Below are 13,756 nucleotides of genomic sequence, written 5' to 3' on the forward strand. Positions count from 1 at the left end.
CAGCTGCTTTAACTCCAGCAGCCAAGGAGGAGGCAGGCCTGATGAGCCTTGCCTAATAACTGTGCAATCCATCTCATCACACCACCATCATTCCTCAGCATCCACCTCTCCAAGCATCCCAGCATCACATCCTTGGCTGAAGAGGAGGCCCTGGGCAGAGGGAATGCTGGCTGCCCAGCAGGCAGAGGGAGACACCTGGAAGCCAGGAGCCTCTGCAACCTCTCAGCAGCTCTGCAGCAACCCCTCCATGCTGCAAACCTGCTGTCCACTGCCCAGCTGAGGGGCTGAGTTTGTTGCATACACATCTAGGTAAGGACACCAGTAAACACACCCTAAGCTAGGTAATGCAAACTGATGACAGCATGTTGCCAGTTCTCTTACTTTTTGGACTATCTGGACTTCTTGTTGCAGCTCTTCCTTTCCCCTTTGGAGTCTTTAGTCCTTCTGCAAGATACTGGTGGCCACTTTCTCCTAGCTCCAGCCTTCGTTTTGCCTGTTACAAAAAAAAATTAAATTAATGGATTGTTAAGAAGTATATTTCACTTTATCAAACACAGTATTGGGACTACAGGAAAGGCAGAGAGTGGTGAACTTTTCACACCAAGGTATCAGTACAGGTTCATAGCCCATATGCATCGGAATCCAAATATTTGCTGGAATCTTAAGGCAGACTTAAACATATCACTCAAAAGCTAGGTTGATGAGGTTTTTATTTGAAAATTCAGCAATTTTTTTAGATTTGAAAAGCTGAGTGACCATTCCATGGTGTATTTCAGTCCAGTCTGGACTTTCGTGAATAGGTATGAAAGATTTCAGCCCTCACTTGAGTTGAGAACATTTCATTTAAGAAAAACAAAGACAACCCACATGTATGAATCCAAAAAGCTACATTTCCTTTGAAAAACTTGTTATATCCATCTAAGTTTCTGCAAAAATAGCAATAGTGCAAGTTATATTTTTCCCTTCACTATCTGAGAGGATGGCTTTGAGGGGACCAATAATTTCCACTACTGTGAACTTCCTACAAGACACGACACCAAGAGCAGCATTGGACAAGTCTTCTCCCCTGCCTCTTAAAAAACTTGTCCTCATTGAAAGCACAACCACTACATTTATTTCTCATTAACTAGCACATGTGCTGCCTAAATTAAAGTAAGGTGGAACAAAATCAGTATTAGACAAGGCCTGAAAATCAGCTAAATGTTGCATTCAGCTCAAAGGAAATGCATCTTGAATAACAAAAATCATGAATGAAACCATTAAACTTTGCATCACACAGACAAACTGCAATGAAAACCACCACCAATATGAATTCTGTTCCTAGATAGAAACACAATATACTATCTTTGGAAACAATTCTATACCCTTCCCTGCCACTCAGGTTACTGAAATTAAATCTGGGGATACTCGTTATCCTAACAATAGAAAGCACATTACCTGGAAGACACAGGAAAAAGAACTTTTATGTCTAATCAAGTTTAGACAAATAACTGTTTCTGAAGAATGTTGTTTATTCAGTTAGGTAGAATTATTCAGAGTACATTATTTGCTTGTTTTTTAAGATTCACCCCACAGGGCTGGACAATGTCTTGCTCCTCAGTGAACCAAGACAAAACAATACGTTCTGCTGTGGAGTTGTAGACAGGTCTTTCTGTATTGTGGATTTGTCTCTTATGCACTTTACTTTCCATCTGTGACCAACAGAAGGCTCTAAATAAAGTAATTTATATGCATTTATTTATGGATAGCTAAATAGCATCTTTCTGTTGGACTCTGCTTGCAAACCTCAGACTTATTAAAAGGCAAGTTAAAGCACATGAAACTCATACAAGTCCATGGTGTAACAGCACATGAAGAGCACTCAAGCCACTCTTCTCCACATTTTGTATGAAGGGGCATAAAATTCACTGGCAACAGGGCAAAACTGAACTGCATCCTTCTAACCAACTCCCACCACACTCCCAGCAGAGCACTGGTGGCAGCTTCCAATAGCATGAAACACCTCTGCTCTGTTCAGGTCTGTAATCCAAGGACACAGATTTCTAAAAGGTCAAGTGTTAACAAAAGCATCCAGCTAATATGTTTAGCCAACATAATTGGATTAAATTAAGATTACAGCTATTCCACAGAGAGAAATACATTTCACACGTTTTTTATGCAAGTGTTTTTCCACCCTGAGAACTCTAAGAGCAAAGGAAGGAGGGGTGAAAAGGGAACAATTCAGGGCGTGGGAAGACTAGGCCAAAGGGATACAATTAAAGATAAAAAAGAATCTCAAAACCAGGTGTGAGAAGGAGGGGCAACACTTAAGACGTAAAATCCAGAGATTTGCAGTTCTCTCCATCAGAAGAGAAACTTAGGTTTGGATTATACATCAAAACTTTTTGTCTCAACTTGTCTGCAAGACACAAACAAAAGTATTTTGCCTCTGCTTTTGTGGTTAAAGACTTATATAAGTTTTTCCCGTGAACTTCAAATAATCTGAGAGAATGCAGACAGCATCCTTTGGTTGCAGAGCAGCAAAAGCTTGCCTGCATGTGCTGGGGCTGGCACAAACACCACACTTGTCAGGCTCACCAGCACAGTGCACGTACAGACATTGTAGGGCTAGTGAAAAAAATACCACATGACAGAGAGAGTTCTACAAGATAGCTGGTTTTTAGGGTACAAAGCATACAGGAAACCTGAGAGATATATAGAGCAAAATATTTTAGTGGAATCTAAAAGATCCTGATTACTGACAGGCAATTTTAGGAAACCCTGAGGAATGTTTCATTTCAGGCCAGATGTTACACGTCACTCAGCAAGTCCTCACTTCCCCTTCCTGTTTTACAAACTTCATAACTGATAAGGTGCAGAACTGAAGTGGTGTATTCTCTCAATTTGTTCTGTCATGAATTACAGACTAAAGATTTTCCTAGTGCTGTTTTGTTTGCACTAGAGATCCTTGGTGACTCACAGTTTCTCTCCCATCTCCAAAATTATTCATAGTGCCTTCCGACATCTGGCTTCTCTTCACAAATCTCAAGATCTGTGATCAGCAGAATCAGTGAGCATCTTAAAAAACATCTTGATCTGTGTCACTTATTTTTGCTACAGCACTATATTCACTATTTACACAATTTATACAAATTAGTACTATTTGTCCATATTGCATTACCTGATCAATCATAGCATGCACAACCATCTGACACAGTAAGAAGGACCTGCTAAGAAGTAACAAGCCAAAGGACACCAGCACAAAGCATCCCAAATGACAGGGACAGATAGGAAGCAAAGGGACTAAAACCTTCTCAGTGACATGAAACCTGAGTGCAAGAAATGGGAAGTCAGATTCTTTAGGGAGACAGTGAAAGGAGCACAAAATACATGGAACTATGAGACAGGTAAGCAACAAACTGATACATTCCAGCAAGAGACACAAAAGTAACAGGAAAGCAACCATCCCATTACGCTAAACCAGATACCTACCCAACCCCTCTGTCCAGATGTAAAAATTGTGGCATCAACTGCTTTAACTCAAGTTTCTCTTCCAATACTATGAGCAATCCCTGATATAGATAGAACTATAGACCCACTGTTCAGTGCAGACCACTAAAAACTGATGGCACCTTGAGTCCTATGTAGGTTTGCCCTTTTAGCTTCAATCCCCTTTTTTTTTAAAAAAAAAGAAACCTAGATATCTACCACAATCCACATCAGAGGCAAACCCACAAGAACGTCTTTCCTAAGAACACTTGTCTCTAGAGGAAAATAGTTTAAAAACTCCCAAGATAAATTAAGTATTTTCAAGTACACAGGACCTGATGCAATTCACTTTACAGTACTCAGTCTCATGGATTAACTTTCAAGAGGAGGTTGGAGGCTGGTTATGCTTATAGAAGAGAAGAAGAGGAGCACGTGTAGTATTATTTAATTGACAAAAGGGGTGGAAAAGGTGCAAATGGGAAATTATAGCCTGTTCCCTTTAATGGGCTGGTTTGAGTTCATGGCTACCTGGGTCTATCAGGCTGCTGACACCACATCTGCATCCTCCCTCCATCCCTGCTCTCCTGGTGCAGGCAGCACCTGATTGATATGTCCTCATCAGCCCTCCCAGAAAGCTGGTTCAAGAGGTCCCCACCAGCAGTAACTTAGTCCTACTCCAAAACAGAAATGATTTTTCTGCTGGGTGGGTGATGAGCCTGCACTGAGAGCTGCTGAGGAGAAGCAGTGTGACACCCACCCATGACCCTTGGATTCTTTAGGAGCATTCTTGGATTGTCAGACTGACAGCTTCACTGTCATATTACACAGCAATCAACTTCAGTTCTTGGGAAAGAAACTGGCAGCAATTAAAGAAAAAAATTCAGTGTTACCTTGTAACACACAAGTAAGGGCTAAGTAAGCATCAGTTAAGAGCCAGCACAGGGTTTTGTCAAGATAGCAGAGCACAGTGCCCAGGTGGCACAGACATCAGTTTTTGAGGACTGCATCATATCCAACCAAAGCCTTAGTTTCTCTGAGAATTATATTTGTAAGTCTGAGACAAGAAGCAGTAAAACATTTCTTAGTTCTATCCAGCGATAAAATCGTGGAGAATAACTTTGCCAAAGTACGCACACTAGAATTTGTCCTGCTAGATGTGTGTCTCAGCTTGTTTACTGGATGTAAGCTAACTGCACTGTTTGCAAGAGACAGACCTAAGAAAAATTACATTACCTGTGCTACCTTCTGGAAATCTTTTGTCTGAAATACTGCTGCACCCATTAGACTTCAGCAAGCATATAAAGCTTGCTGGGACGATCTGAGTTGAGCATATTCTACTACCCCAAAACCCTGAATTCAAAGTCATTTGGAAAAGTGCATTTGGAAAAGTCAGTACATTTTCATTACAAGTGTGAAGCACCAAATTCCACTTCAAACTCCTATCACAGCTCTTGGACTTCCCAGGCTCTGCATATCCCATCTTCATCTAGGTCCTGAGACCTTATCAACATCCCCCGCTCCCCTAGCAGGCATTCAAGGTATATTTGAGGAGCAGCAGTCTGATTTAAATACAAAAGGACAAAAGTTGGTCTCAGAATGAGAACAAAAGTAACCTGGGACAAAGCCTGCTGAGATGGGGACAGAAGATAAAAACTTATTCCAAAAAACAATGGGATGAGGAGCTGAAAAGAAACTCCAGTTTATGGTTCATTGGGGTGGGAAAACAGGAAGACTGGAAACAACCAAGCATGGTAAGGAATAAATTGTTTGTATTAAGTGATAGCGGACAGTGAATTAAGCAGCAAGGCAGAGAAATGTGTCCTAGGCCTCAGCTGTGGGTGTCTCAGAGCTTGGAGTAAGATGGGCAAGTTAAACAAGGGACGATGACTAAGCCTGGTGCAGTCTCTAGAAGATATTACAATTGCTAGGGGCAGATAAAATGGCAGCTTTTCTGTATTTTACCACAAGGCTGATATTACTGGGGAGGGGATGCAAGCCTCTCCAGCGAGCACAGATAAATTTTGACTGCAGCAAGGAAGCCATAGCATAGGTTCTCTACCAATCCCCACACACTTTGCACAGGCTTTCTTCCACATTTTCTAAATTAAGCAGTCACTAAAAAATATAATTTAAAAGCTGAGGTTCTGGAGGCATGAACTCTAGAAAGCTGTTCCAGAGATCAGGAGCTGCAGAGAAGAAAGCAAATATATTACATGAAAGGGTAAATTAAACTGGAGCATGATGAAGAAGGAATACAGGAGAGGAAGCAAAGGGAGAAAGACACCTTGGGGTGAATGCAGAGAAATATTCATACACAAAGGAAACGTCTCCACTGAACGAAGGGATACAGGCTGAGCATTGAGAACACACTCAAATGAACAAACCCAGGTATGTGGTGAGCTGTGAGTGTCTGCCAGAGGGCTGCACCCAGCTGAGGGCATGGCAAACATTCGGGAAGACTGGAAAATAGGGAGAGGCACAGAGAGGAAAGCAGAGGAGCTCTCAGTAAGGAAGGGGCTCAGCTCTGCTGGTCAGCTCACAAGCAAAGAAACACCCAAGGACAGCAAAAAGATGCAAGAGGAGCTCCAGAGTTCCTGGCTTCAAACTCCTACTGACAGCTCATTTCATACCCCTTGCCTCACTTCTCAGCAGAAATAAACTTGCAGTTTAAACTCCTGGAAGGGAGAGGGATTTCCATCTTCCATGAAGAAATATTTACCCCAGTGGTCTACACAGAGATACCAGTAATTTGTACCATACTACCCCTAGTTTCAGTAGTTAACTCTGACAGGGTAAAACATTTAAGAGGTTTCAGGAAAGAATAAAAAAATAAAGAAATAACTGGGAATTAAACTATTTGCACATAAAAGTCAACAAAGTATGTCCTTAAAAGGAAAGTTCTGTAAATCCTCTCAAGTCTTCCTAAAGTATTATTTCCCTATGGAAAGCAGGCAGTCCCATACAGAGGAACAAGACCAGGAATGGCACTTTTAATGAAAACATGACCTCAAAAGTCTGTTTTACTCATAGCCATTCATAAGACTGAAGTAAAAGAACACAAAAAGATATATAACAATAGTGCCTTGAAAACTGAATAGACTGTAAAATCAACACAAAGCAGAAATAAATAATTTCAGGAATCTGAAATAATAGCTCCTTATTCATCAGAATAAGCAGCTTGTATTTAAAGTAAAATTTAAAGAATCTTTTTAAAGCAAATGAAAACAGTTTACAGAAATCATCCCGATCATTCTAATCCAACAAAAAAGCCTGAAATTCTCTTCTTATAAAACAGCAATTGTATATAAAAAAGGACCAAAAAGTACTTTCTATTATAGCAATTTCTGTTTCCTGAGCTATCACCTTTTCCAGCTTATTATGGTTTTGACTGAGGGAAATTCTTCTCTAGATCTTATATTGGAATTATTAATTCAGCTACAGTCAATTTTTTTGTTTTTAATGTAGACGAACATTAAATGAAAATCCCTTTTATATGTCTTAATTTGGTTTGTAATTCAATAAGAAGCACATCACAATCACCAAATAAAGTGACACTCTGATCACATGCAGCCCTCCCCCATTAGGTATTTGACACTGAGGGCTGAAGTCTGATGTTACTCTAATGAGGTTTCTTTCAAGGCCTAATTAAACCATCCTATTTCTATAAATTTCCCATTTTCATGATTGCCGCGGAAGTATCCAAGAGTCAAGGAAGCCATGAACTGTAAGCACTTATAGATGAAACCACACAACTTTTATTTAGCTCCAAAAAGTTAAAATGTGGGTGGCCAACTTTCAGCGGCAAATTCTTGTTTGAAAGTGGGACCCAAGCCAGAGGAACTGAGCGGCAGCTCTCCCTTCTCAGGATGAATGTGCAGGAAGAAGCAATGCAAGTGCCATGAGTGGTTCCCAGTTGTTGCTGCAGAACATCCCACAAAGCCATTTCTAACACCCACAGAAAGGAATATATCAGCTTCCAGGCACGCTCGGCGCTCCCGCGTTAGCGGCGCTGCGCATCAGTGCCACCCCAATGAGGCACTTCACACTCTCATCCCCAGCCTGGCTGAACTGAACATTTTCAACTGCTTTTAAATGAAACACAATGGCCTGAACCAAGTCAAGAAAGTACTGAAATGTAGCAATGAAAAATGGTGGTTTCTCCCTATACCTGCACAGGAAGTCATTTATCCTGAAGCAGGATTATAATCTTAATGTACTAATTATCTTTGATTTTCATCCTGATATCTCATGTGACCTGGCCTGCCCTCTGATCAGATTATCTCATAGTCACCAACGCTAACATAATTCTGACACCAAGGTAAGTGGCCAGCCCTGTTTGACATCCCTCCATTTTAGGCTCATAGGTCTACTGGAATGCCATGGGATCAGCCCCACACCCCACCAGGCTTGCACACAGTATAGCACCCAGTGGCAAAATGTGCAGCTTATCTTGTTTTCCTACTCTGCTGCAGTACTTCATATTTTCTTTGCACTAAAAGAGGAAGGACAGTACAATGGTTGCGCAAGACATAAACCAAAGCACAAGCCACATTTCTGGCCTCAAACCAAGAGAATTACACCTATGCTGAATAGGAAATGAATCATCTGAGATCTTTCTTATTGCAATTTTTCCACCAAATACGAAACAATTACTTCTTACTGGAAGCAATGGCTTTGCACTGTACTAAGGTTGAAAGCTCCAGTTACCACTTCTTGTTGAAATATGAAAAGTTGTTTTCAGGAAACTGCACCCAGTTTTCATCTCAACTGCTGAACTGCCCAAGGTGAGGAGTGCTTGTGTCTCTGGGCAGTCCTGAAACACCTCCATGCAAGCCCCTGATCCCAACAGCTGCCAGGGGCTGAGCTGCACCTGCCTGGTTAAGGTGGAAGCTGTGGAGACAAAACCTCCAGAAAATGTAATGACAAACACCCAATGCTCGCACGCAGGAGCGCGGCCAGACTAACCAGCATCTGGGGTGTGGAATCCTGACCACAGATTTTTGGGGGTGTGTCTGGATGCAGCAGGATCATTTCCCTCCCATTCCCTGGGAAGCATGGCCTGGGACGGGGTGGTAAGGCTGGACCTGCCACTAGCAGACTCTAGTGCCATCCTACAAACTGGTGTCAAAGCTCCCATCCCATTTGCCCACCCCATTCCCAAAGATGCCACCTCAGCAAGGCTGCTGCCTCCAGAGCAGAGCTTGGGGATTTTCAGTTGTGGCTCACATCAGTGATTTTTCACCACGCACATCCTTAGAAGAAAACAAGATTGTCACAGAACAGGCCTAGTGCTGAACTTGCAAACTCATGGCAAGCAGCTGGGGGGGTGGGGGGGAAACATGATGGGACGCAAACACAAAGGCGACAGGATGTGACAACAGACCAGCCGTGTAAGAGACTCCTTGGTGTAATTTCTTTGTATTGCATTTATTGTAACAGTTCCACTAACACAAGTCCACTTTTTATGCTACCATTGAGATGAAAGTAAGCCAAATAAGGAAGTGATAGTTCAATTCACATGGTGTATGATAGAGCACAACATCTCAGTGTGGCTTCAGAGCTGCTTGCGATGTTTCAGCCCTTCAGGAGACTTTCAGCCTCCTGAGTGGCAAAGCTAAAGTTGAACTGGACCAAGGAAAAGAAATCTTTTTTTCTAAATCTATCATTTTATGGTTGATCCCAAAGAAAAACCATGGCAAAGCAAATCAGTCTCAAAATACATCCTAGAGATATTTTTTCTTTTGTATCTAAGGATTATTTTTTATTTTAAATGTCATTAACTTTAAAATAAGATTGCAATTGGATTTGTTTTACCAAGTGGCTTCCACTCTATGTATGGAAATTAGCACAGCTACTTAGAAAAGAAAAACTTTCAAACACTGTCTGTTGTCTGCCAAATTGTCTATTAAACAAACAAGCCCTGAGACTGGGGGAGGAAGGACACTGAGAGCTGGAGAATTTAATAGGATGAACTTCCTGGTAGGAAATTCCAGTAAATGCCATGGAGCATTAGATAAACAAGCTAAAAACTAATAGCAGCATTCCAAGCACCTATATTGACAGAGGAATCAGGAAAAGTGTTATTCCTCACTTACAAAACGTACAGAATACAGTGATAAACCTCTCCAGGAGGATGTAATTAATAAGACTGCATACATACAAAGTGAAAAGTGAGGAGAAAGAGGAGCACTTACAAAGCCACACCAGAGCTATAACAGTGTAGGTGCTCTGTAATGGTGCAAGATTGGACTTGCTTTACAAAGTTCGCTCACTAAACTGCCTGCTTAAGCCACAGCATCTTGAGCTTTGTTTTCCTTGGATACAGGATACCTACAAGAGAGGACAACTGTGGAATTTCACAAATGAAATTTCTGGAGTGCAAGTTTTCGTGTCTACACGTGTCTGCAGTTCGCCATGTCCCACCCTGGCACCCCAAACCTTTCTGTATTCCATACAAAACACCCATACCAAGTTACATCATAGCAGTGCCATGGGACTGCATCACTTGACTCACTGAGAGGTGATGCACAGGGAACCAACAAACCTGTACATTCTTTCAAAAATGAATGATGCTAAGGATACGTATGTAAACACTTCAGAAACTACAGAGAGCTACAAACTAGAAGGTAACAAGTTTTTACAACTCAGGTGCACATGAGGTATAGTGCTGGGTATTCACATCACCAAAGCAGATGAATCCTTCCTTTAAAAAGGTCAACACCAATCCTGCCTCCATATTTTTAATTCGCTGCCTGAGGTACGATGGCTCTTACATCTATCTACTTTTTCAATTTATGTAATTAGTAATGAGAAGTCAGATCTTAAGCAGTAAAACCTTTTATTCTGAAGTACTTTCTTAACCCAGTTCCACCCAAGTATAAAAGCATACAGCAGGATTCCCCAAAAGTAATAAATGGACTTTGAATCCATTTAGGGTGATAAAAATATTATCTAGTTTCCAAAGGTCACTGTGAAAGCTGACAAAAAACATTCAGAAGACCCAGGCAACATGCAATGATTTGCATTTACAGAATCAGACAATGAGAAATAACGTGGGGTCCTAAGCATTTACCATAACACAGGATAGTTCTGTACATTATGTAAATTGTGAGCATTCACTTTAAGGGAGTCTCAACATTGTTCAAACAGATTAACCCTGATAAGTTATCCTTGCACCTACAAGTAACCATAATGCTGACTTTGCACAAGAGATCAATTTATCATTCTCAAGTTAATTAAGTATCGTTTCAAAAATTAAATTACCAGCATTATATACAAAAAAAAATCCTTACATAACCTTGATGAAGTTAACACAATAACCTCTTCCACATACCAAACCTCAGAGTAACAAAAATAAATAACAAGTGCCCAAGAAACAGGAAAACATGGTTTACATATCCAAAAGCAGCTATTCCCAAAAGCAGTCAGAAAGGAGGCTCCAGATCAGCCGAAAGTCACAGAAATGGGTAAAAGATTTTAAGAAGAGAGCAAGGGCGATAATCACAGATAGCTGGGCCCTAAAGACGCCAGTTATGGCTGACAGCCTCCTCCACCCTAGATCTGGAGCTGGTACTGCCGTCAGAAGGCTTCTCTTCACAGCACATTTCTTTGACTACAAACTGAACTTGGTTTTCTCCTAGCCTGGGTTGCTAAACTCTAGAAACTGATGACTTCCTCCCTCCCCACATCAAGGTAGGCAGCTGCAGCATTTACTTGTATTGCACAGGTCAGTTTGGCAACAGTTTACATGGCTGAAATGGCACAGAGATAGCCAAGTTCCTGATGCTTTAAATGCTGTGCAATGTCACAAAGAACAACTAATCCACTGAGCTTTCACTGTGATGCACATTCTACCTTGGCAGTTCTTTATCAATCCATCAGCCACACCATGGAGCAGAACAACCTGAGCGTGCTGGCAAAATGACAACAAACTGATTTCAAATAGGAAGCTTTACTTATTCCCATTGACAGAGAGGGAATAAAAAGAAGACAAGATGGCAGCAGGCCTTAAATGAAGTGAATGAGTGCTGGTAGACTAAATAATTTTCTTTTTCACATTTAGAAAAATTCTGTCATGCGCAGGACAATCTAAAACAACTGATGTGACAGCCTAATTTACAAGACCACAATCAAAACAGATGGTTTTCCAGGGTAATGAATTTCTAGGGGAAAAGGCATTAAAGATTACATTGGATATTTTCAAAAAGTATCCCTTTTGGCTTTGGTGAAGCAGAAAATCTTCAGTCATACAGTCAAACAAGGACTTTAACCTCTGAGAAAACTGACCCACACCAGACACAATCTGTCCCTTCTACTTTGTCTTTACAATGTATTTCCTAAACTAAACACCTTGAGATGACTTCTCCAGAAAAATTAGTAGCACTCTGAAGTCTAAAATTTTAAAATTAAGTGAATTTGCATTTTTCTAATCTACACTTTAATGAAAGAAAAGAATCTGACTTTCTAATATCACCTCCTACGTATCACAGACCCTAGTTGCTGTGCTATTGTAGCCAAGGATAAGAATGCAATTTTAGAATCTTTGTTACGAAAATGAAATGAACAAGCACCTGTCAGGAAGTACCATAAACACAGTTGCTGCTACTAAAAAGCAAGTAGAAGGATTTGCTAACCTCAAGGCTGTTCAGAGTTGAAATTACAGAGCATAACTCTACAGAGAAATTACAGCAAAACAGTCATTGTGTCAAAACTGGAAGGCATAAACTCGTTATTTTCTCCCCACTTAAAAAAATCTAATTTCCACTTTGAGTTTGCATTGTTTAAGCTTTCAATATTAAATCATCCATGTGTTCAAGTTCCACAACTTAAGAAGTCCTTCAATGCCAGAATCATCTCAGGAAGTGGCTGAGGTGGGAAAGCACCTCTGGAGATCATCTAGCCCACCTGCCACTGCTCAAAGAGAAGGCAACTAGAACAGGATGCTCAGGGCTGTATTCAGTTGGGTTTTTAATATGGCCAGTGAGTGTGACCCCACAACCTAAGGGAGCTGTTCCAGCACACCTTTGCTGTATAATCGCCTGTTAAAATGGACTTTCTTCACTACAATTTTTGCCCATTGGTTTTTATCCTGTCGCGGGCCACCAGTGAGTATAGCCTGGCTCCATTTTCCTCACTCTCTCCCATCATGTGTTTAACCACCTCCAGGCTCAACAGTCCCAGCTCTCTCAGCCTCTTCTTCTATATGAGATACTCTGAGGCTTTAACCACCTTCATAGCCCCTCACTGGACCTGCTGCAGTATGTCCATGTCCTCTCATAATGGGGAGCCCAGAACCAGACCCAGCATGTCAGCTGTGTCTCACCAGGGTTGAGCAGAGGGAAAGGATCTTCTCACGCTGCAGAGCTGCTTTACAGCAGGTTTGTCCCAGCCCATGCCGGTACCTGGAATTATTCTTCTGCAGAGGCAGGAGTTTGCCTTTCCTTTTGCTGAACTTCTTGAGGCTCCTGTAAGCCCTTTCCTCAAGCCTGTCAAAGTCCCTCTGGACTGCAGTGCAACCATCAGCTGTATCAACCACCACCCCCAATTCTGCATCTCCTTATCAGTCAAGTCACTCCTTAATATTAATTTCATAAGCAAAACATTGCTTAAGTTGCACTGAAGAGCATTTTCTTCAGACCTCAAATAATTCATGCTGGCCTGTTTAACAGCATCTTCTGATTTCAAGATCTTTCCCTTACAAATACTAGCACTGAATCACATTACATCATTTCAGGTATCAGTCACACCAAAACTGTTGACTGAGATAAAAGTATCCCCACGCTTGTTCATTTTTTTGTACATGCCAGGATGCAAGTCTCAGTGCCATTGCCTCTCAGCCTTGCGCTGGAAGCTGGTGTGCACTACAGACTTCTGAGAAGTGCTGCTTTCCAGGATACAGGCCCCCTTTCATAAGGCACGGCTTGCATTCCCTGTGCTCTGGCATACAACTTTGCCTTCGGCTGTACTAAAGACACAGTGTGTCTGAATGTGCCTACAGAGCAAGTTGTGAGAGCTCCATTATCATCTCCCATTCTGCTGGCAATTACTATCAGTAACAGTTTTTTTGTTTACTTCTGCAACAACAATGAAAGCACTCCACAGTATTGCGATTAGGGAAAATACTCACTGGAATCAATCAAAAGGATCCTTTTCCATCCACTTAGCCAATCTTTTAAACCAATTTCACATTGAGAGTTACTTTTGTTAATCAAAATGGTTTACAAAATTAAATGTATTTTCTATCAGCCTCATTGATATGCTGGACAGCTGTACCTTTGCTAACTTCTAG

The 13,756-nt window shown here is 41.3% G+C and overlaps 1 protein-coding gene across 1 annotated transcript in view; it reads right to left on the bottom strand.

Moving 5' to 3' along the window:
- Window positions 1-13,756, bottom strand: part of E2F3 (E2F transcription factor 3) — a 30,646-nt gene that overhangs the window by 11,054 nt on the left and 5,836 nt on the right. The window contains exon 2 of the mRNA XM_031056963.1: window positions 382-496. Coding sequence (XP_030912823.1) covers window positions 382-496 — 115 coding nt within the window. The remainder of the gene's footprint in view (window positions 1-381; window positions 497-13,756) is intronic.

This window comes from Geospiza fortis, unplaced genomic scaffold, assembly GCF_000277835.1.
Source record: "Geospiza fortis unplaced genomic scaffold, GeoFor_1.0 scaffold104, whole genome shotgun sequence".
NCBI classification, from domain to species: Eukaryota; Metazoa; Chordata; class Aves; order Passeriformes; family Thraupidae; genus Geospiza; species Geospiza fortis.